Here is a 24,797-nt window from a genome sequence, read left to right as displayed (position 1 = left end):
TCACAGAAGGAAATGAAGAAGACAGGCCTTATGGAGATTGGTAAAAAGGGTAGCCGGCAATTCACAGAAGGAATTGAAGAAGGAAGGCTTTACGGAGAATGGTAAAAACGGTAGCCGGCAATTCACAGAAGGAATTGAAGAAGGAAGGCTTTACGGAGAATGGTAAAAACGGTAGCCGGCAATTCACAGAAGGAATTGAAGAAGAAAGGCCTTACGGAGAATGGTAAAAACGGTAGCCGGCCATTCACAGAAGGAAATGAAGAAGACAGGGCTTATGGAGATTGGTAAAAAGGGTAGCCGACCATTCACAGAAGGAAATAAAAAAAAGGCATGTACAGAGACTGGTAGAAACGACAATCCACCATTCACGGAAGGAAATGAAGAAGTACTAGCTAATGATGCTATACCTGGCGACATCTGAAGTGGCGGCTGGAAATTGACGAATCGGTGATCGTTCAATTGTGTTCGACTGACGTAGTTTACTTTCGTGTCCCAAGGTGCCGAACGACACTCGCAGCCCCCGGCAACCGAGAATCGGATACACTCCATGTTGCCAAACCTATTGTAAGTGCATACTTTCCTTCCTCACTGTTGTAGACGCGAACAGCTCGTCAACTCTAGTTTAGGGTTCGAGTTCTGGTTTGGGTGTACATTTTGTCCAGGAATATCTGCAAGCAAGCGAGCAAGAACATGTCTGCAGCTACCAGATAATTTCAGCAGCTCGCACTGCTTTAATCTGCCCACTCGCTTTCTCCTCGTCTCTACAGTTATGCGCGACCTTGCTCCATAGATTCCCGAGACAGTGTGTAGGTGTTCGTGCCCCTTCATCAAATTCATATCATCATCCATACTCGTCGCCGCGGTTGCGACGAAAAAATTAGCTTTAGAGTTTACAATTGATTTTCCCCAAAGTATAAAAAAAGACTCGCTTTTCTTTCCGCATCGTGAAATTGGAAACTTCAAGAGCAAGGAGCAGCGGCTTTTGAGCAGAGAGGATCCGGAGGGTCTTGTCGACACGGCAATGTTAATCAAACGGAAAAGCTCGTAGCCCCGAAGCTTCCGGGAGGGATCGCCTCGCAGAACTATTTAGATGGATGGCCTCGGCCCGGAAAAGGATTATACACCGTGGAGTATGTACCCGGTGAGTTACGGCCTCCTCCCCCTCCACCCCACGTGACCTTTGCTGACCTCTCATCGCTTTCTTCGGAGAGGGGAGAAAAGGGGGCCCCTCCCGAATAAAACTCCGGGGAGTAATCCGGGAAATGCGGGTGTGAAGCGTTCTCCAGGTCTTGCAGCCGCCCCGCGAAGTGACTGATTGCGCCTCGACCGCTCAGCCGTTCTTCACTTCCTCGGCCATTTCGCTCCTCCCGCATCTGCAGCTACTAAAATTCGGGAGTTGCTTCAAAATGCCCCCTTCCCACTCTCCCGGCCATCCTTTCTCAAATTTACACTCTCGGAACTGCCTTGGTGCCAAGTGTTGCAATCCGTTCTGGTTCAGTGCTAACAACTGTGGAGATTTTACGAAAATTTGAGTACAGTTCGTCGTGTGATTGATTAATTGCCTTTATTTTACTTCGCTTTTTGTGCCACTTTTGGCTAATTTGCAAAGATGAGGATGAGTGATGTCATGATGAAATTGTTGAATGGACACTCACAAACATCCACGCCCAAGTTGGGATTCGAACCCGGGACCCCTGGCGTCGTAGCGCGATGTGCTAACCACTCCGACACAGGGGCCGGCAGTTCGTCGTGTGAAGACCAAAGAATCGTAACTCCCAATTTATCAAATTTACAGGAGAGAGAAAATAATGTTCTTAGGAACATATCTTGACTCTTAAAAAGAGTCAGTAAATAGGAGATACCTGACTCCAACTTACTGCCAACGATTATACTCTGTCCCGGCGATCTCTGGAGCAAGCGAACGAAAGAAAGTCTCTGCGCAATTAGTGACGCAAGACTGCTCCATCAATGAACACGTGAGAGGGAACGGGATTGCGTGGAGGGGAAAAGCGACTGCGGTTCCCAGCCTTCGCCGCAGCGTGTATAGCTTTGCTCTGCCCACTCGATTTCCCCCCTTCTCTGTCTCCGTGCGCGGCCTTTCTCCAAAGATAATCCTCAGAGGAGTTTATTTAAACAAAACTGAAACCTAGTTTTTTGGAGTTACGTTCCTCTGGTTCTCATACGACGAATTGAGGAGGTTGTTGAAAAAGGGGCATATCCCCCCCAGCTTTGATTGATTGATTTCATTGCTTTATTTTACTTCGCTTTTTGTGCCACTTTTGGCTAATTTGCGAAGATGGGGATGAGTGATGATATGATGGAATTGATGAAAGAACACTCACAAACATGCCCAGACCGGGATTCGAACCCGGGACCCCTGGCGTCGTAGCGCGACGTGCTAACCACTCCGCCACGGGGGTCGGCTAACGTTGTTATGGGAAGAGCAGTAAAGGAATGGAAGAACAACAAACATAAACCCTTGAGAAATATGGAAAAAACAAACTCATATCGCGCAAATTATTGAAGAGTAAAATGTAAAGTGCAGTATTTCTACGTGCCAATATGAAAAATTCTCCGACACGGACTGCGTGTTTACAGATTTCTACAAGCTTGCAGACTGCAACATACAAAATGTGTATCCCTGTGGTTTAATCAAATCGTCCGCATACAAAAGAGCGCACAAGAAAGACAGAACTAATTCCGAGAAAACAAGACCACATCCCTTGCGAGTATAAGTTGTAGGCCTCAGGAAGTGGTCATCGAATGTGCTTATTGGTGGAAGAGAAGCAGAGAGTAGTAGTCAAGGAGAAATGTTTATGACCGCTTGTGAAATTTAGTTATTTCTACTTACTAGAACGGTGCGTGCCATAGTGAGCACAGATAATTGAACAATAAACGTCACGCAGCCTCGCATCAATGCTTACAAAACTAAAACTACTAACTATTGCAGACTGCAAACTTCTGGAGCCTATTTCTCACTACAACAAATCCATTCATTTATACGAGGTGTGGCAGGAAAGTAATGAGACTGGCAACACTGCGCACGTATCGACAACGCTGCTGCCTTCCCCTTCACATGGCAGTTAGGTTAACCTCTGCCGTTGACTCGGTGCAAGTTTAAACTTGCAACAGTTGCTACGCGATTGTTGAGAGCGTCTGAAGTGAAGGTGTCTTTGTGAGGTGCGTTACGAAAGTGGGCTGGCAAAAAGTTTGAGCAACGTTTTGCCATCAAATTTTGTGTAAAGCTTGGTGAATCTGCTACTGTGACTTATGAAAAGTTACAAGGAGCTTATGGAGAACATTCCCTATCCATGGAAACAGTACTTTTTAGAAGGCCGAGAACAAGTGAAAGACGAACCTCGTGCGGGAAGACCTTCAACCTCAAAAACGGACAACAATGTGGAAAGAGTGCGGTTTCTTGTTAGATCAGATCGTCGATTGACGTTGAGAATGATCAGTAGTGAGTTAAATTTGATCGTCCATTACATTTTTCCACTTGGATGCTGCACCACGACAATGCCCCATGTCACACGGCAGTCTCCATCAATGAATTTTTGGCAGAAAAAAAGCATTCCTGTGGTTCCTCAGGCTCTGTATTCGCCAGATCTCAGTTCCTGTTATTTCTTTTCAATCCCCCCGCAAAAACCACTTGAAAGGGCACCATTTTGGTACTTTGGATAATATCCAGAAGAGCGTAACCGACGAGCTGAAAGGTATTCCAGTAGAAGCCTTCCAGCACTGCTACGAACAATGGAAACAAGGTCTCCGTCGCAGTGTAGCTGCCCAAGGGAACTATTTTGAACTTTGATTTGTAAAAACAATAATATTCATGGTTAAAAGAAAATGTCTCATTATTTTTCTGCCACACCTCGTTCAAGGACGAAATCAAAATTATTGCAAACCCTAAAAAAAATTGTTAATGTTATTTTCGTAGGTTTTTATGGGTTCACATTAAAATATTTCATACTTGGAGGGGGGAGGGCATGACCCCTCCCCTGGGTGTGTGCCTTCATAAAGTTGTCTCAACCTAAACCGAATTTCCCAAAGGTTGGCACAACTGATTTTCAATCGCTCCAGGTTACGAAAAACTGCGAGCGTGTCCCCGACACGCTGATCCCAATATCCCTCTTTTGTCCCACATTTTAAGCGAGCGTCCCCTTCCCTTCCACCCTTCTCCCCGTTTCGCCCTCTTTTGTAATCATGGAACGAGATTGGATATAAATCAGAAGACGCTGGTAGCGGACCGCGATTCGCCCTTGTCAACAGCAGGTACCGCGTGCGCGTATCTTGTGCGTGGATATGCGCGTGTTCCTCGGCTGCTCCGGAAGGGTTGGATGGTGAAAAATTGATGCCCGAGCTGGAGACCGGCTTACGAAATATTGCTCGGCCTCCTTATTCCCCCCAGGTGTCAGCTACGCCCCTGCTACGGCCCATTCCTGCACGTTCGTCATCGTATTTCCGGTGCTGCGGTGTGGCCAAAACTTTCATCTAAACCGTTGTTTGTATAAAATGTGAAAACAGCAATAACCTTTTCGATTATTTCGAACACGACGCCTGACAATATATACAATGTTAATGCATGTGTTCTTCATTTAGTGGAAAAAGTATTATTTTCAATTTTCATGAAATTTGGAAAAACTGAACTTACGGTTTAGACTGCTGTCATAAGCTACAGATTTAAAAGGCTAATTGGGACACGATTTTCGTCATGTATTCCTGTTTCGCCTAATCGCTTATCAGTACACGATCATGTGATTTATGGCCCAACCGTCATTTTAGGCGAAACCGGGATTTCTGCTTCGTCTATTCTCCCTAATTTATGCTGGAAGGGAAATATTTCTAATGAGGGAAACTTTGTGTCAGACGGTCTTTGTTATACATGATGATCAGCAGATTGGAATCCATAATATGAACAGAAAATGGAAAATGATGTGTATATAGTATATAAACAGAAAGTGATCTATTTACAAAATTATACATAACGGTAATATAATAGTCAATAGCCTTAGGTTAGGTTTAGTCAAATTAGGCAATAAATAGCCTTAGTCTTATTATACATATATGTACTGTCACAAAATGTATGTGTGTATTGTAGACGTAAACATATTCAATAGCTGCCCCGTTCTCCTTCTCCATTGGTTAACTACAAACATGGGCACCGAATCCTATTGGGTCATAAAATAATATTTCTCTTGTTTTAAATATTTCCCCTCCATATTGATTATTAGAGCCCGGAAGTTTGGCAAAATGCCTCTTTTTATCTACTGCATATATTGATAAAAGTTTTCCGGATATACGTTTCTTATGTTGTTTCGAATGTTTTGGAAGCCTTTTCATTTTGCCTATTTTGCCTATTTGGGACCCCACTGCCTATTTTTAATTATAATGCCTTTTTTTGCCTTTTTCAATGACATTTGACATTTTTTTTATAAAAAAATGTGTATATAAATTATTTTTTCTCCCAAAAAACGTTCCGTTTATTATGTGAATAATTTTCGCCTTATTTAAGTAATATTGAACTCACGCATGTTTCAACATTGCTGAAGGAGAAAAGTGTGAGAAAAAGTATTTCATGCTGAGTCAGGATATTGCCTTTCGATTAACATTTCTTGTGCATGATTGACTGCTGAAGTGGACAGGTTGATTTCGAACACAAAGAAAATATTTCTGAAATCTCCCTCTCGAACCCGAAAATTTCAGGAAGTTGCGATTGAGCTTAGTTTACCTCAGCAACCAGTCTTGACGAGATAGGGAACCTGGATATCAGCAGCTATATATTATGCTAACAACCTTCAAAAAATCAGTGAGGTGATCGATGCTCTTCCAGAAAATGAAGCGGCTTCAATTCGTGAAGTGAAAAAACTCCTGTGCTATTCAAGTTTACTTTTGCACATTATGGTGCATTGCCAGAGACAATTACAATTATAGCATCCATGAAAATCTTCGAGGAATCTATGCAGCAGATGATGAAAGTGCCAGGAGAAAAGGGGTCAGCTGTTGCGGAAAAGTGCTAACGGGTAGTGAGTGCAAATGAGGACTTGAAACAATTGAAAACAATTTGTGATATTCTAAAAGGTGAAAATGCTGTTACCGAAATGAGTCCAGCTACATTAGCTTGTTATATGTATGCTCCAATAACTTCTGTCGAAGTAGAAAGATCATTTTCATTTTCTATTATGAAAAACATTCTCTCTGAAAGACGACTATCAATGAATGTTTAGAACTTAAAAAGCACCTTGTAGTTATGTGCAATCAAGACGGAGAAAATTGAAATGCTCTTCTCAATTTAGATTTTAACATTTTGCCAGAAATTATAGATAAAAGTAAGCGACTTCTAAATGTGCCTTTTTTCGGTTTATTTTGCGTTTTTTTCATTTTTAGTGCCTATTTACCACATTATAAATGCCTTTTTGCCTTCCTATTTTAACGAAAATAAATGCCTGAACTTCCGGGCGAAACGGAAAGCCCTCTTTTCACCAAAAATGTTAAACCATTAGGCGAAAAGGAATGCAATCATTTATATGGAACGAATATGCCGCGACTATAATGTTCTTAATACACTGGACACTTGATAAAATATAACATGTAATCATAATTTCAAAATACAGTAGACTCGCGAATATCCGAGCTAATTGGGACTGAGATTACCTCGGATACGGAGAAACTCGGATAATACGGAGATAATGTGCTAATAGGTCGTAAAGGACAAAACAACACTTAAAACCGTATAGTAATTATTTATTACTAGTACAACATAAATGAGAAGATTACTTTTTCCGCTTAGAATAGGCCTACACAGACTTAAACACCACTGTAACAATAGAAAACATCGACAATGTAACGAAAACGTGCAGCGCGGACGGTGACTTGACTCCATAAACAAACAGGGGGGTGCGTTATGAAGCGAGATGTTTTCCAACCACTCCCTCGGTTAACCCGGAGCCTCGGTTAATCGTGAGTCTACTGTACAATGTATAATTTCTGTTGCTCTAACTGTGTTAGCGGATTGTAAAAAAAAAAAGGCCGATGCTAATAGGGTTAACGCCGCAGTAAACTAACACTTTGATCAGATCGAATGTACCTCATTAGATAAGTGGTCGCAATTACTGTCCGGCTTGGGAAGCCGTTTCGGGGGAGCTGGGGGGAGGAAACTGCCCCCTGCGAAGGTGTTGACCCAGCTCCCACACTTATGGGAGTTTGCGGGGGACAGGGGGTAGGGAGTCGTCGCAAAAACCGTTTGCAGATGCAGCCACGTCCGGTGAACAATTGCACGGCCGTTTAGGTGTCGGGATGCCCGATGGCCGCCATAACCAGTTGCGGGAACGGCAAAGACCTCCGCGTGTGAAATAATGGGCCTCGTCTCTTGCGTGATTGCCCGAAATCGGCTTATGCTCATGATGCCCCAACTCAATCTTCTAAATCCCTTTATCTCCGGAGCTGCATCGAGGTCGCTGAAAACTAACAGAGGAGGGGGGAAGGTGGGGGTGGGTGGAAATGACAGACCGGGGATGTTGGTTCACACGGTGTGAAACCCTAGCGTGACACACACACACAAGGCGGTAAACAATGGCCAGGAAACATATGTCCTTTGGGAAAATCCATTACACAAAGTGTGTGCAGCTTGTGGAAGGTAGAATGTGGGATCACGGCTTAAACGGACATAAGAAATACATAGCGTTTCCGAAAATGTAAATAATTTGTTTTTGTTGTAAGAAAAAAGTGACGCTTAAAAAACAGTAGTCCACTCGAAGACCAAGAACTATTTCGTTAGCGATCATTCCGGGTTCGAGTCTTGGCTTGTACCTTTATTTCATACAATAGTCATTTATTCTCATAAGCTTCATGAGGGAGCGTAACTCTGACTATCAGGGGGAAAGCTGTGAGTGATTAAGATTATATCGTTATATCGAAGGTAGAGACTTAGCACACTGCTATACTGCTCGTATGTCCAGCTGGTGACTGGAAAACAACGAATCGGCGATCAGTTGAATTCTCTTCGACTGACATCGGGCATTTTCGTGTGACAAGGCACAGAAAATTGGTGGCGGGACAAAACAAATGAGCGTCGGATACACAGCATGTTACCAAATCTAGTGTAAAACGGGAGAGAGTTGATCAGATTGCACAATAGTACACCAAGCATGGGAAATTACACAAAATACTCAACCACTGTACAAACAAGCTAATAAAACAACTGACAAAAACAGACGTACGCTTGACAACGTTGTAACGGGAGAGCGATGTTACAACTACAGCTTTTACTTCGCATCTGCTGTTGCTGACACTCATCGAGGCACACAACCCCGAAGACGATTTGTGGACAGATGGAGGGAGCTATGCAGGTCAGTCGCCAGTTGGGCCGGCGATCAGTATATAACATGTTCGACGGAGGCGCTGACTATGTCAACATCCAGAGGCCAGGTTACTGCAGACCACTCAGCCTCCCAAGGCTGTCCACCACGTTGATAGAAGATTGACTTCCATTGACTTCCACTAATCTTACTAGTATTCACTAAAACCTTTATTTCCTAGAAACTCCTCTCACTAACACTTTAGGGTAGGATTCTCCATAATACCAGACTATCCATGTAATAAATATTGTTATTCTGTTACGTATATGTCTTGTTGTGGGTTGCGTTGATTCACACATGAAAACACAACGATAAAAAAGCACACGCTGGTTCTTTAGGATACTTATATTCTACCATTGTAAACTACACTGAAAACATACACTAAAGAGTACATTAGTCGGCGATTGTCCTTTGTATTGTCCAGCTGCACAATGAGCACCGCGATTCGCGCCATGTTGCTTCTTCCACTCATGGTTCTTTATGTTTGGCGCCTACACAATCGGCTGATGCTTATGACCACAAACACCATCTCTTGATAACAAGAATCATTAAACTCACATATCGAAACCAAATAATGAAAACAAGAATAAATTAAGCACATTCCTATACATATTCCCCCCTCTTGATTGGATGAATTCCAATCAACATATTGTCTAATTCAATTTTCATTGGGTAAAGGAATCAGTTTATGCACTGGTCTTTCAGTACACCTTGTTTTTGATCTGCGTTTTGCCACACACACTGCACCGTTCTTTCCAAAATGCTGTTGCAAATATTGATTGTGTTGACATCTAGAAAGACTGTTTAATGGAAAGTTAGTTGTATCAGGTTCAGGATGGACATGAGAGGTGAGGGGTGGGAATTGAGGCCCTCTATGTAATAGACGACAATGTTCTGATTCAATTATGAGTTGCGTCAGATGATGTTTTGTTGGTAAAATTAATTGATATTTGCTCTCATATGGCAATTCTGAATTTTCGAGTCTTCCACCAACTCGCAACAGTTGTCTGTCATCAATAAATGGATGAAGATCTTTGATAGGAATATTTTTTGATGCTTGTTTTTCTTCTTCAATCGTGAATTTCTTGTGGAAATGAAATGCATTGAACGATTAAGATGCATTTCATTAGTTTTGTACGTAATTCAACATAAGAAAATCTTCCTGTTCTCGTCGAAGAAGGATTCTTAACATTGTAAGTGAATCTGTAGCATGTTGCTACTACACGAAGCAATCTCTGTAATGTAGAAAATCTCAGCATGAAATCTTCTTCTGTTGCATGAATCTTGCTAAACATTGATGTAGCGATCTTCTTTGTTCTGTTATGCATTCTTCTAGTTCGCTATTTTCCATAACATGTAATGGAAAAGTACTTTTCTTTTAACCACGTAGGTCCGTTCCACTCAATTTCCGTATCCTTGAGAGCTATTGGTTGTACTCCCCTTATCAAATCTGTTGGATTGCTCTTAGATGTGACATGATGGTTAATCACAGAAAGTTCCTGTATCTGTGTGACACGGTTACCTACGAAGGTTTTCCATCGAGTGGGGGACACTGCTAGCCACCCAAGTACGATTTTTGAATCTGTCCAAAAATATGTACTGTCAATTGGAATTCTCAAGATTGGTATGGTTTTCTTAACTAGTTTAGCTAATAGAAGAGCACCGCACAATTCTAGTCGTGGCAAAGTAACTTTTGTGATTGGCGCTACTCTTGACTTTGTGTACAGTAATTTAACGTTGATTTTTCGTGACTCATCTCTCGATCTAATATAAATGCAAAACCTTAAGCTGCTTCTGCTGCGTCGCAGAACCCATGTATCTGAATGTCATTTGTCCTTTCTGTTGTCAGTACAAATCTCTCTATTTGGATGTGAATTATATCTGGTAGTTGTTGATACAACTTTGTCCATTGGTTTCTTAAATCTGAATCTAATTGTTCATCCCACTCCAATTTGCAACTACAAAGATTCTGTAAAAACATCTTACATAAAATAACAGTTGGACTGATAAGTCCTAGTGGGGCAAATATGGAGCTAACAATTGACATAACTTGTCGCTTGGTTATGTTCGTTAATGGTGAGCAAAAGTTTCTATCCTTTGGTACTTTGCACGATATTACAAATTTGTCTGTAGATGGTTGCCAGATAAGGCCTAATGTGTTTATTTCTGCTTCATTATTGAACAGAAATGGTAAATGAACTTCTCTGTGTTGCACCAATTCCTCAGAACTGGAGCACCATTCGCGTAAAATAAATGCACCTCGTTTCAAAAGTTCATTGAGTTCAGACTGTAATTTGAGCATTGTTTTAATGTCATCACCTCCTGATGTTACATTGTCGAAATAAACATCCATTAATAATATGCTGGATGCATTGGGAAAGTTTTCGTTTTCTGTCTTGCGAGCATTTGCAATGTTGCAACTGCTTGGTACGGCAATGAGGTTAAGCCATAAGTTAGTTAATAATTCATAAGTTTGTATTTCTTCGCTTGGTGATTTTCTCCACAATATTCTTTGATATTTAGTGTCATCAGGATGGACTCGAATATTGTGAAACATCTGGGCTATATCAGCTGTAAAAACTATCTTGTGCGTTCTGAACCTCAGTACAATAGAGTATGTATCTTCTTGGACTGTAGGTCCTGTCATGAGAACATTGTTAATGGATAGTCCACTGTCTGCTTTCGACGATCCACCAAATACAACTCTCACAGCTGTTGTAGTGTAGAACTTTCTCTAATGATGGCATGATGCGGTAGGTAATATCTAATATGACTACTTGATCTCTTGATCGGTTGTTTTGATTTGCTTCATGTGACCTAATGATTCATAATTGTCCATGAATTCACAGTAGTGCTGACGGAGTGTTGGCTGTGTTGTTAATCTTCTTTCCAACTGATGAAATCTTTTGTCTGCTTCTTGAAACGAATTCCCTAATTCAGTATGTATTGGTTTGAATGGTAGCCTAACCATCATGGCCGTAGGCAGGAAAAATTTTCGGGGGAGTTTACTCATAATTGTTCCCATGGGCGTCACAAGAAATTTGAATAATAGAAATAATAACAATAATGATCATTAATTAATAATAATTAAAATGTCATAATAAGTAACTAATTGATATCAAACGTATTATTATTATTATTATTGCTATCCTTATATCCTTGAGGATATTTTTCTACTCTATCCATCAGAAGTGTGAATATGCAGCAGAACTTTTTTTTTTAGTTTTTTTTTAATTATTTATTTTTTTACGTTTCATGCAGTGAGTACTGAAATGTACAGAAACTATATTTTGCTATTAATAGTAAGATAGAGAAATTTTAGTCATAAAGATTATGTTGTTTTACCATTCACATAAAACTCAATTTTTAGAATTTTGAAAACTATGGAAACCAGTTATTCTTTGGATTAAATGTTAAAACATAACCTGGTGCCTGTAATGTAACATCAATTTTTAGATCTAACGCTGTTTTTCTTTGGTTATTCTGTTGGAATACTAATTAACTGGACTTTATTTCCGTTATTAACAATAAAACTAACAAACGCTCTACTATTTTGTAACTTACAATAAACGATGTCAATTCGGGGGGGGGGGGGTTCTAGACACCAGTTTGATCCCACTTTCCGACTCTCATATTGTTCCTATATCGTATCAATCCCTAACATTATATGTTTATTTTATAAAGTCTCTCTGAATGCTTCACGTTGACCAGGGCATTCACTTGTTTTTCTCAGTTGTCTCAGCCTCTGAGGCATGTAAACAATGCACAGTGCTGTGCTATGCAAACCTCCTGAGCTATTCAGGAAACATGTAGTTTCTTCTGACTATGGAGTCAGCGGTTTGCATAGTGGCAATTAAAAACACGATTCGGCATGGAGGAAGAGCTCCATGGCCTAGGGATATAGGGAGGAGACAAGCTGAGAGGTGACTGACTTTGGATTGGAGTTCAGAAGGGAGAAGAGGTTAGGAGAGCAGTAGGGCAGAAGTGACACGACGCTGTGGTGAACCAATTGAGAAGCCAACAGAGGACTTCGTATATTTAATTCATCATAATTCATCAGATAGACAGGTAACTATCCTAACACCCAGCCATGATTCAGGTTCAAAGGTTCACAAAACCCAACGAGTGACCATTGCTTTTCTGCAGTTTAGTTCCTTAATCTTATTTGTACCTTTCGTATTGCCAAGCGTTAACTCGTCATGACAATGACGAGTGCTCTCATCAGAGGATGAATGATGAGTAACTTACATCACCCAGCAATTAATTGTACACTGACTGGTTCAGATCCCATCATTCTTTAGAATAATACGATACTTACCAAACATCATTATATACAACCTCTATGCACTATACAAATATGTGCTTATACTGTAGGACCGCATATAGGTTAAATGTACCTAGGTATGTAGACTACTACGATGGAGGATCAAATGAAAACTTTAAAAGTTTATTATAAATTTCAAATGTTGTGGTATTGCTATGAAAGTTGGCAATATTGTTTCTAACAGTATTCTCTTTCTTCAGTAGGTGGCAGAAGAGTCTAGTCAAACAAGCGCCAGCACAGGGGCAGTTTCAAGATGGCCGCCCCACTGTCCACATGCACCGCATTAGAACAGCGTTCTGTGATCCGGTTTTTGAGTAGTGAAGGTGTGAAACCAATTGAAATTCACCGCAGGATGGCAGCAAAGTATGGTGATTCGCGTTTGTCCCTGCAGCAAATATACGAGTGGTGTAGGAAGTTTAAAAGTGGCGTAACATCTGTGGAGGATGCTCCTCAACCGGGACAGGCTCACCGCCTAGTGACCGACGACAACATTGCGCTAGTAGAACAGCTTGTAAAGGACAACAGGCGTATTACCCTGAAAGAAATCGCAACAATATTGAATATGAGCTTTGGTTCAGCTCAACACATTGTGCATAATGTTCTGAATTTCAATAAGGTATCGGCAAGATGGGTCCCACGTCAGTTGACCGCTGAATTGAAAGATCGTCGCGTCGACGCCTGTGAAGAACTTTTGCGTCGTTTCAACGCCGAGGGTGATGTATTTCTGGACAGGATTGTTACAGGCGATGAGACCTGGGTTCACTATCATCAACCAGAAACCAAGAAAGCGAGCAAGGAATGGCGGCATAGCTCTTCGCCGAAACCAAAAAAATTCCGCACTCAACCATCAGCAGGAAAGGTCATGCTCACTCTCTTCTGGGATTCTAAGGGAATAATTTTGGAACAGTACATGGACAAAGGAGTGGCAGTAACCAGTGCCTCTTATTCAAACATGCTGAAAAATGAACTTCGCCCTGCAATCAGGCGTAAACGGCGAGGACTTTTGTCCTCAGGAGTACTCCTACAGCATGACAACGCCCGACCGCATACTGCCCGTTTGACCGTTGACACTATCGATTACATCAAATTTGAGTGTCTCATTCATCCACCCTATTCACCAGACCTTGCCCCCAGTGACTTTCATTTGTTTGGACCACTCAAAGAAGCGATGGGCGGCAAACATTTCAATAGTGATGAAGAGGTGAAAAATGCGGTGCACGAGTGGCTACAATCTCGATCAAACGAATTCTTTCACCGTGGTATCCATGCACTTCCGAAACGGTAGAATACTTGCATTGAACGTCAAGGGGACTACGTTGAAAAATAAGTGGTACGATTCCCTTTTTATTGTTGCATTCTAGCATTTATTGCACTTTTAAGGTTTTCATTTGATCCTACCTCGTATATAGACCGCTGGGTAAAGGGTAGTGAATGTAATGCGATACCAAGCTGGATATCCTAGGTTTGAACTCTTATAAAGGGGGATTTAAACCCTTATCGAACAGGGAATTTAAAATGTGAAATGGAAATTTTGGGACAATCACAAGGGAATTTTCAGTCTGATCCAGGAACAGCACTGGAAAGAGGACAGCAGAAGTGAAAATGAAGGGGTCGCGGTTGAGCTGCGATTCTGAGAATTAAATCCGTTTCGCTCAAATTTCAGAATTCAAAATGTTTGAAAATTCTAGCTAGATCATTTCAGAATTGTGTCTCTCTTGTATTTTTTTGAAACTGCGAATAATTTTTTGAAAATGTGTTACAAATGTTAGTTTCTGAACTCCCATTAATCCAACATGCCAGACGTTTCGGGGGGGTTGAACCCTAAACCCCCCTCTAAATACGGCCATGCTAACCATAAATATACCATCCTCCTGTCTGATGGTTGTTTCTTGAAAATGCCTTTCACATTCCATTTCTTCTTTGCTCTTGGTCTTTGTAAATACTTCTTCCAGTTCCAGCTCAAAACGCCTCTGTAATTGTAATTGATGTCTATCTTCAGTACGAACAAAACATGAAGTAACTATTGTAGGTTCTTGAAATTGTTGAGGCATAGCCCCTGCTAAAATGTATCCCAACTCTGTATCTTGAAGTACATTATAATTTCCTATTTTTGTTCTTCCATCTGAACATAGTAGCAAGAAGAATACTTCAGACCCAATCAACAAATCTATGCTGCCTGGTTGATGAAATGAAGATTCCAAGTGTTGTAATCGATTGCCTGTGTAGACAAATCGCCTGTGATTTTTGATAACACAAGACACTTCACTGTTGTTGTATAATTAGATGTTCTAGTCTGGATTACATCATCTACACAATGTTTAGTTTCAAAACACGAATTGATTATTACCTGGACTGGAACAACATAGTTTTCTTTCTTCGGTCGTAGGTTTTGCACAAATGATGTACTTACAAAATTTGACTAACTCCCACTGTCCAATAGAACTCTGCAATAATGCAATTGTCCTTTGTCGCCCTTTACCTTCACTTAAGCAGTTGACAATAAAGCTTGTGAAGTGTGTTTTTCTTTGATTATATAACATGCAGATTGAGGTGCTTCATCTCTTGCCACATTGTTGCTTTCTTGAGGAGATACCCTGGAATTCAATTGTTGTCCATTGCTTGTATTGTTACTGACACTCGACGATCTTGGTCTTTCAGATGTATCCCTATGCAAAAAAGTATTATGTTTAAAATTACAAATTCTGTACTTTCCAGACTTGCAGAATCTGACAGAATGTATCGTAGATTTTAAACAATTAAAACAAAGACCTTTCTTCTTCACAAATTCTTGCTTCTGTTTATAACTTGCCTGTAAGAAACTTTCACATAGGTATAAAGCATGATTTCCGGAACAGTACATGCACTGAATGTTAGTGGATGTTGCTAAATACGTGTTGCTTTGTTTCATGAATTTACCTTGTTTATCATGTGACTGAAACTGCTTAGCATTGGTGTCAGTCACTATGTGTGGGTTTCATGTTTTCTAAAGCTTGACACCTGCGCTCTACAAATGCAAATAATTCTGACAAGGTAGGAATGTAATCATGCTCTTGTGATAATTCAAATTCCTTACGAGTATTGTGATCCAAATGAGACACAAAATGTGATAAAATAACTTCATCCAAAGGCACATCAAATTTAAGGTCCTTTAAAGGATTCAGATTTGAGGTTGCTGTATTTACAAACTGTCCCAATTCATTAGCATCTTCTTTACGCACTGACTTTATGTGTAATAATTCAGTAACATAATGTGATGCAATTACCCTGCTATTATCATATTTTTCAGTGAGCAAATTCCATGCTACTGTATAATTTGCTTCACTGACTTGCAAGTTTGAAATGAGTCTACTGGCTTGTCCCTTTTAAGAGGACCGCAAATAATGGAACATTTGTATGTTGTATTGTATTGTTATCATGGACCAACACTTTAAAATTGTCCGTAAATGGAAGCCAGTTTTCATAATTTCCATTAAAAGAGGGTATGGAAATCTTTGGAAGTCTCATGGGCAGATCGAGATTCGAACCTGGATTCCTAGTTTTGTAGGACGCTGTGATAACCACTCTAACCACGAAGCTGGACTCTGGGCATCTCCGTACAGTGAGTCACATGTAAATTCTGGATTTCCTCTGTCGTTTTAAAGTAATTTAAAATATACTTTTTCCTAGAAACTTCTAATTCAGGGTGACCATTCTGGAACAATGATAAAATTCCAGTATAATTCCCGGTTTTCAAGACCAAGTTTCCAAAAAGTCAAGGTTACAAGCTGATGTTTTCTATTTTGCAACCTTATGTACTACCGCATCTCACCACCCAATAAACATACCTATACATTAACAACATAAAGGGTCCGTGTGATTCCAATGTATACAAAAATTCAAACTCAATTTAATTAAACGGTATGTATGTGTAATATGTTTAAGGTGTGGAGTTTATTTTTGCCAATTCACATACTCAAGACTACACTGTCCTGCAAAAAAAGACAAACGGTAAAGAAGCAAACGGATTGAGATAATTCGGTTTTATTTCCCACGCAGTTTTCTTTTCCTTCTTCGATTAAAAAAGGTAAACTGTAAAAAAAAAGTTGCCTCAGGCCATTTACAAGTATGTTTAAATTCAATGGAATTTGGGTTAATAAAAGCTGGAGTTTTTCACGTCTACGGAGAAAAATTCACGCAGAATTCCCGGATCCAATAATTCACGCATAATCCCAGGAATTCAAGGAATTCCCGGTGAGTAGACACCCTGTAATTCATCCTGAAACCGAGACCTCCCCGATGACGTACTGGTTGAGCTGTTCTTGCAAACCAAAGCGTCCCTTGTAGAGAAACATTGCACTGTGGTTTGGATCACGCTTTACACTGTAAGTCCAGTCCCGATTAGCTAGTTGGAGCATAAAGTGGACCTAAATCAAGCTTTGACTTTCCAAAAGTGGGTTTCTCCTCTTTACAATGGAACTTGGCTAGAGTAAATTCCATTAGAAGTATCTATTGACCCCGGGATTGTGGTCTGTGAGAAACTGCAAAACCTTATTGAGAAAAAGTTACTATTTTGATGTTTTTGGTTATTTTAACATTTTTTCTAGAGAAAGATGAAGCAATGAGATAGATGAGAAGAAACATCATGAATTAAACTCCAGTTCTTTCGCTTCGAAGCTCAGGACTCACCGATATGAGCTTCGAGATTAACCAACGAATATAATAAAAAGTTTTTGCCGACTTGAAATGTTGAATGCATGCAATAAAAATTGAATTTTACGACTCCCACAAGAAAGATAAAAAAATTGATACCGTTATATCCCCACCCACTTTCCCATTCTTCGTTTTCTATAACTCGGGGTAAATTACGAGGAAAGGGTTTGCCAATGGGGTTAATACGCCCTTGTCAGGGCGGTGGAAAGTTTGATTCAATCTCTCCCGCGCGCTGGTTCATTCTCGCTAACTCCCCCCTTGGGAGCGATTGCCTAGGCCATGCACTCCTGTTTTCGAACGGACTTTTTTTCTCCTTCCCCGCGGAGGGGAATGGGGAAAGTGGCACTTCGGTTGAAGCGTGTCCCGGAAAGAATTTCGAGAACAGCAACACGAGGCGGTTTCTCTGGGAAATGGCATTAAGAAGTGTCTGCAGGGCAAATCCCTGCGTGTCTGGAATTGCAATTGTTTGAAAATTTCATTTGTTTCGCCACGTTTTGGGTGCGGAATAATATAGTTTCACACGAGGATTAGCAACAATGAAACCGAAATTAGGGTCAGTAACATATCTTGTTCCAGAAGTTTCCAACGGATTTGAGTCGTCAATAAGATCAAAGCTGTTGAGGGTAGTAACTTACGGTGCTTCTACTCACATTGCAATCGTCAACTAAAAAATATTCTGTATATTCCGCTAGATGGCTTTAGTAGTAGTAGCAACGACATGGGTGTGTTTATGCAGAAAAATGGAGCTAGAGCACAACCACATGTGTAACGATGTTTTTTCAATATAAAATACATTTTAAACACACAGAAACTTAATTAATTGATTGATTTGGTTTATTTTACTTCGCTTTTCAGCCACTTTTGGTTGAAGACGATGATACTCTCAAAGGACACCCATCTCTAGGATGAGATTTTGTACGTACCCCTGCTTCATCTGCAAAGAGCATTACGGCTTAGTACAACAGCCTTATGGAGACCATTAGTGTTGTTGAGAGGAAAGGAAGTGAAGGACTTGGACAAGTGGGAAAAACATCAAACAAGTTCGTGTCTCACTTCAACCGATTGCACCCTTCTAAAAAATTGCAATCGGTTTCTTCAAATTATAAAAATAAACGAAAAGCTTATTTTATATAGTTGTAAATAAAATTACTTTATTTAGTTTACTAGAAGATTATCCAAAGGTAAAGTAACAGAGTTGTTTGATAGAACATGGTTCTGAATAAAGAAAAAAATGAGCTGGCATTTCTACTTTCGTAAGGCAAAGTAAACGAAAGTACAATTCTATTTTTGTTGTTACATTCTAAGAATACTTGTTTCAATTTGTTTTTGTGTTCAAGTTATTTTTTCTAGTACGTAATTATGTTATCTATATAAGCTTTTTGCAAATGTCTTCATAAACCCTCTTCAAAGTTTTTTTTTTACTTCACAGTGAATACAGCGCTCTCAACGTTTCTTCCACTGCTCAAATGCTTTCTGGTATGCCTTCTGTGCAACAGCCTTTACGTCTTGTAACGGATTTTCCTCAATGTCTTTTATCGTCTGACAACCGTAGTACGTTGAGGAAGTCTACATGTCCAATGAGACAAATAGGGGGCTGGCTACATCAATTATGTTATGCTTCGTAAAGACACAATTGAATAAGTAGCGCCGAATGCGCTGGGGCATTGTCATGATGCAGCATCCATGTTTTGTTTGCCCACATTTCTGGTCTCTTCTGCTTCACTAGTTTCTTCAAATACCACATTACTTTCAAATAAATTCTTTGTCGACGGTTTGGCCATCTATTGCCAAATCAAAGCAACGATCTTGCTTCACACGTTTAAGGGCAAGTAGAATCCTTGGGGGATGAACCCTGATCAAGTCCGGCTCAAAAAGAACATGGGGGAGGGATTAAGGCTGCCTTAGACACTGCGCTGTCGATAATCAAAACGGCGAGTAGGCAGGTGAAAACTACGGAAACGTATACGTATATCTCTTCCCCTGCGCGGAGTGGTGGAAACAACTCATCCATTCTAAGAACTCGAGTGTTGTATGTTTAGAGTCTGAATCGTCAGAGAAAGAATGGAAAGATTGACAATATCAGCGGTATGGCAGAGGAAACAGATGATAGTGGCAAAACGATTGTAAATAATGCGAGTTGGCAAACGCTGGGAAAACAATGGCGATTGCAGAGAGGCCGTAAGTAGAGTAACACAATGGTGTCCGAGGCTGTTTGTTCGCCGAAGCCCTCGAAGCTGAAATGACGAGGGGTGTGTAAATGGATGTCACGAGGGGACAAACAGAGGAGTGCGTTGCTCGTCCATCCATGACATACGTTAATAAATGCGGAACAATGGGAGTGAATGGAGAGTGGTAAATAAATAAACAAACACATCGATCATGCTATTTCCAAAGCTTTCGCACATGATTAGGCGCGGCTGTTTCCCTCCGCTGAGCCAACAGGGCCGAAACATTCAAACTCTACTTAGGCTCCCCCTGGCGTGATTTACTGCTGGCTGTCGAGAAGCGCACATGTGACGAGGGAGATTCGTAAGTACACACCAGCCCACGCCGTGTCAATTAACTGTATGTCTGCGAATCCTTCCAAAATATGCTTGAAGCTTTTCTGTGCGATGCGAGGCTCCACCACGGCTATAGGGGGACTCTAGACTATTCAGTTGTTTTATTGTTGCGGACATCCTTTCGTACTGACGGGTGTATATATTAAAATAGGAAGTCGCTTTTACTGGCCGAAATTCCTATTATTACCACCACCATCACCCATCCTCATCGACGCAACTAGTCAAAAGTAGCAGCAAATCGACGTACAATAAAAAAATAATAATGGGGTATTCTATTGTCGGGCGTGGGGCGCACAGACCATATTTTTCATATTAAAGTAACTATTCTACTGATGGTTAAGCTATATTTTTTTTACAGTTTCTGTGCAATAAATTATGAAACTTAACACTGTTGATTAAACACAACTACCCTTAGAATACTTCCCCAGATTTATAGGTAGAAGTAAACAATTTTGTGTCGTGGGTGGGACAGATAAAACACTGCCTCTTTACTTAAAAAGAAATTTATTTTAAATTTCCATGAGTTTTCAAATGATGAAAAATAAATTACTTAAGACAAGGGGAGAAAGTAATTAACCTTTGGATATTTTATTGGAGTTGAAGGGGAAACGTAACAGTTATAGGAAAACTTAATTGTTTCTTGATGTCAGGGATGGGACATAATACAAGAAAAAAGTAAGTAAGAAAAAGTTAAAATACACTAACAATATGTCAAATACCTTCTACCCTCTAAGTTAATTATGTAGTTGTATAATACTTGAATTCTTATCCAAATGACAATTTTAGATTCACTCACAAGATAGAATATGCATTGCATTTAACTTGAAAAACTTTAATATATAGCACGAAGTACGGTACAACACTAGGGCTGAGCCGATACCAATGCCGATGTATCGATATCGGCCGATACCAATGGTATCGAAATCGGAAAGTTTCTGTTGGAATTCATCTACCGATACCATCCGATACTTTCCCGGCATAACGGTGTTTCAAGGGGTCTGAAAAAATGCACACTCGCGAAGTCTATTTATCCTGGAAATTATACAATATTCAAACTTTCTTTTTAGTTTGCACCAATTTTGCACGAAAACTGTAATTTTATTACATAATATCTATTTTAATATTTTGATGTAATGCTTGAATATTCTAAAGCAAATTTCTTGGTAAAGTGATGCATATAATTTTAGAATACTTACACACCAATATTGATCAATGTTTTTAACAAATTTTAATTTTTTCAATTTTCAAGTATCTGTATCGGTGGGAATCGGTAAGAGTATCGGTTCAAAGTGGTATCGGCTCAGTCCTATACAACACTAATAAATACACACAGGCATTTTTAAAACACAGCTTTCCTTGTCTACTTACATTTAACACGAGTATTATCTGTAGTTTTTGGCAGCTCCAAATACACATCTTGGTAGCTTGTTCAACAGATACTACAAGCTCCAAACTTCATTTCCAGATCGAAACATTTACTTTGGTTCGTTTAGTTTTGTGTGGGGAGAGAGAATTTCAAAATTGACCCAATTCATCCTAAGTTACCCTATTCGGGAAGACCCTGGTTAGAATCCTGGATACCAAACTTTCCTTGTTAAAATTTCTCAATCCTTTGGTTGTTTAGAAAATCAATGCAACAACTCAAAAACAATTTCTTTTTGACAGGGTTTTGTGGCCGTACAAGAAGCAGCACTGATTTTCAATATGGCCGTCACTTTGGTAAGTACAACTCCTGAATATCTGTCGATGTATTGTTTAACATCCCTCGAGGTGAGCGCCAACAAAGAAACTTTGAAGAAAATTGGAATTGTTTGCGTAACTAGTGTCTAGACGCATTTCTAAGATTACTGGTAACACCATTCTGGAAATTGGGTGCAGAGAGAAGTTCGTGAAAGCATTTTCTTCTAACTAAACTTTAACAGGGTTGTAGAAGAAAATTACTTTGTAGAATTCTGTGAAACATGTCAGACTTTTGCGTTTGCTAGGTTGGATATTAGTTTTCTGAGCAGGAGAAATTGCAAAAATTCTTAAGAAGTTGATGATATTGGAATTTATAGAAAATGAAAATCTTAAAAACCTGCTGGAGGAAACGTGAACAACAAAATAAGAGAATAACACAAAGATTATTGAATGGTGAAGAAACGAAAACTTAAATATAAATAGACAATGTGGAGTTTAAATCGGTACTTTTCCCCCCATTTTTGAAGCAAGATGACAAAAGCCAAATCCAAGTCATTACCATAATAGATGCAGGAAATTCGAAGGCAATTTCTTTTAGAATAAATAATATTTGGTTGGTTTTAATCAACATACCTTGCCGGAGTTTCCTTGTGGGCAGGAGAGTCATCGGTCGTCATGGGCCCCTTTTGGATGTTGGCGGCAGGGCCTGTAAGCAGAACGAGAAAGAATAAGTATCACTATTTCTGTCTGGAGTATAGTTAGTTTCACATAAAGGTATACTGGGCAGCCATTTTTAGTGCCCATAATCATGCCTGGATTCAGTGGGTGAAAAGCAGTTGACCAATGGTAACAAGCAAAACAATGAAAGATTGCGCAAGCTTAGATTTATAATTATTCACAATTCTCTTCAAATTGGACGCGAAAGGCGAGAAAGTGTTGCAAATTCTGCTTTGCTCGAGATCTACTAACGAGTATTATAAGCTAAGATTAGTGAACATTCTATGATTGTGAACTTTGGATTTTCAGTGCAAAAAGCAGTGTAGGGTACCTTACTAAAAAAAGTAACGCGTTACAGTTTCAGTTATCTTTCTTCCAAGAGTAACGCGTTACAGCCATCGTCACATTCCAATAAGTAACGCATTAGAGTCGTTACTTCCAAATCGAACGCAATACAGTCACCGTTACTTATGTTCAAAAAGGAATGCGTTACACTCGCCTTTGCCTATCTTTCAAAAGTAACACGTTACAATCACCGTTACTAGGAATTTCAGAAATTCGTTCTTAAAAATCTGGTATTCTACTTGAATTTTGGTTTTTCGCTACAATGGTATAAGCAGAAGTGAATTCATTCGAGAAGTTCCCATCAGCATCGAGAGTCCTGACCGTACACCTGAAGCATTCGCAGAACATGGGAGGCATGCATTGCTTGATGGTAACCTGTACAGTGGAATGCACAAGCATTGCTCGGCAAATTACCCCTATTTTCAATATTTATATTTCCCCTTGTTGAGTCCAACGTGATTTTTAAGGAGTGGATTATCACTCTCACTGTGTAAAGCAAAGAGATGGACAATTTGCTTGGTAATACCTACGCATTCCAGTCTACAGAGTTCCCACGAGACACATACGGGAGGAGGCTTCATGTCATTCCGTTCCCTGGCCTTTGTTCTCTTGTCCGAGAGTTGTGATTCCAGCGTCCAGTATTTACCCAACGTCTAAGATTGTGCCGCAACGCACTCTGGTTCCAATCCAAACGGGTCAAAGGTCGTGCCCCCGGAGTGGAAATGGGAAAGGCCGCGCGTGCATGCTGAGAACATGATTTGCTGACACACCGTGACTGCAACAAAGCAATGATGAAATTTTCTGACATTGCCCCGCAATATCGCAACTTAATGTATTTTACAGGCTTTTCTGTGGTTCTGCTAACTTACCGAGTTTTCTGCAACTCTTATTTTGTAGTTGAGGCTCGAACAGACTCTGGAATTACTTTTGCCACACTAGATTATTCCCAAAAATTAGATCTCTTTGGATGTCATTCAGGCATGTGCTAACAAGTTTTGTAATAGTTTCGCTGCGTCGTTAGTGTATCTCTTCTCTTCTTCTGCAGACGTACTCAAGCACTGAGGTTGATTTACTCAAACGCATTTTGCCGACCCCTCGCCAGTTGTTTCTCTCTTCAGATCATCCTTCACTTCTTTCCATTTTCTTTATTTCGTTTCCAGTGTCTTCATTTTTACGGAATGCAGGCTGTTGCAGTTGTTTATATTATGTTCTCGTTACATTTTTCAGTTGGTTACGTCTTTTGCAAAGATCTCCATCCTCATGTACTCCTTTATGCGCAAACCAACTTGCTTTCTTCCTTCTTTTATGGCTTCCATTATTTCTTAATTTCCTTTAGGATCTACTTTGGGCGATGAATTTACACAGACTTCTCTTTCCATCTGTGTGTTTCATGGTAACGTTGTTTGTTATTACGTCTATCCATTTGATCTTCAAGATTCTCCACTACATTTCGAAGTCTTCCGATCATTACCACAAACAACGATAATGAAAATTCTGAGTTAGCACGTTGGTCCAGCATGAGCCTCACAAACAGTTCACGTTGGCGACATGCATCAGAATTGCTATTTTGCCAAATGGCTTACAGAACATCAATTAACATAAAGATTTACTTTGGAGGTATACAACCATGTATGTTCTCTATTTTCAGTTCATATTTGTAATATAAGTCATACAAAAATGGCATAAATATTTATTGGAAAGGCTCGGTAAGATAACGTTCTATTTCCCATTGGGAGAAAGGTTGATGCTTAGACTAGGCAACACTGCCACATCGTGTGTAGGAGGATAGGTTGATGGGCAACGCTGCCACAACTAGCGATTCTTGTCTCTTCTAACTTTCCATTTCTCGGATGTGGCGCCAATATATTTATGCTCTAACGTCTAATTTCGTAGTCGTACAGTAGTTAAAACTCTTTCTATACTCTACTTCCTTGATTCTTCATTCTTTATTTTTGTATCCTTAATTGCTTCCAATTTTGTTTTTGTATACCTTTTGTTCATAATTTTCCATTTCCTTTACTACAGTCACTTTCCCTTCTCAACTTCTAAACCTTCACTTTGTTTCTTTCTTTCCACTTCTCGTACTTTTGTCTTTAAAGTTTCCTGTGGCACACCTAAGAAATGAGCTAC

At 40.0% G+C, this 24,797-nt stretch overlaps 1 protein-coding gene across 1 annotated transcript in view; it reads right to left on the bottom strand.

Moving 5' to 3' along the window:
• The window catches only part of Csgalnact (Chondroitin sulfate N-acetylgalactosaminyltransferase), a 333,622-nt gene that overhangs the window by 58,496 nt on the left and 250,329 nt on the right, over positions 1-24,797 (bottom strand). The window contains exon 2 of the mRNA XM_083131794.1: positions 22,239-22,311. Within this exon, the coding sequence (XP_082987920.1) occupies positions 22,239-22,282 (44 nt within the window). The 5' untranslated portion in view covers positions 22,283-22,311. The remainder of the gene's footprint in view (positions 1-22,238; positions 22,312-24,797) is intronic.

The sequence above is a fragment of the Lepisma saccharinum genome, chromosome 11 (genome assembly GCF_977018435.1).
Source record: "Lepisma saccharinum chromosome 11, izLepSacc3.1, whole genome shotgun sequence".
Classification (NCBI taxonomy): Eukaryota; Metazoa; Arthropoda; class Insecta; order Zygentoma; family Lepismatidae; genus Lepisma; species Lepisma saccharinum.
This window is presented reverse-complemented; position numbering and strand designations above follow the sequence as displayed.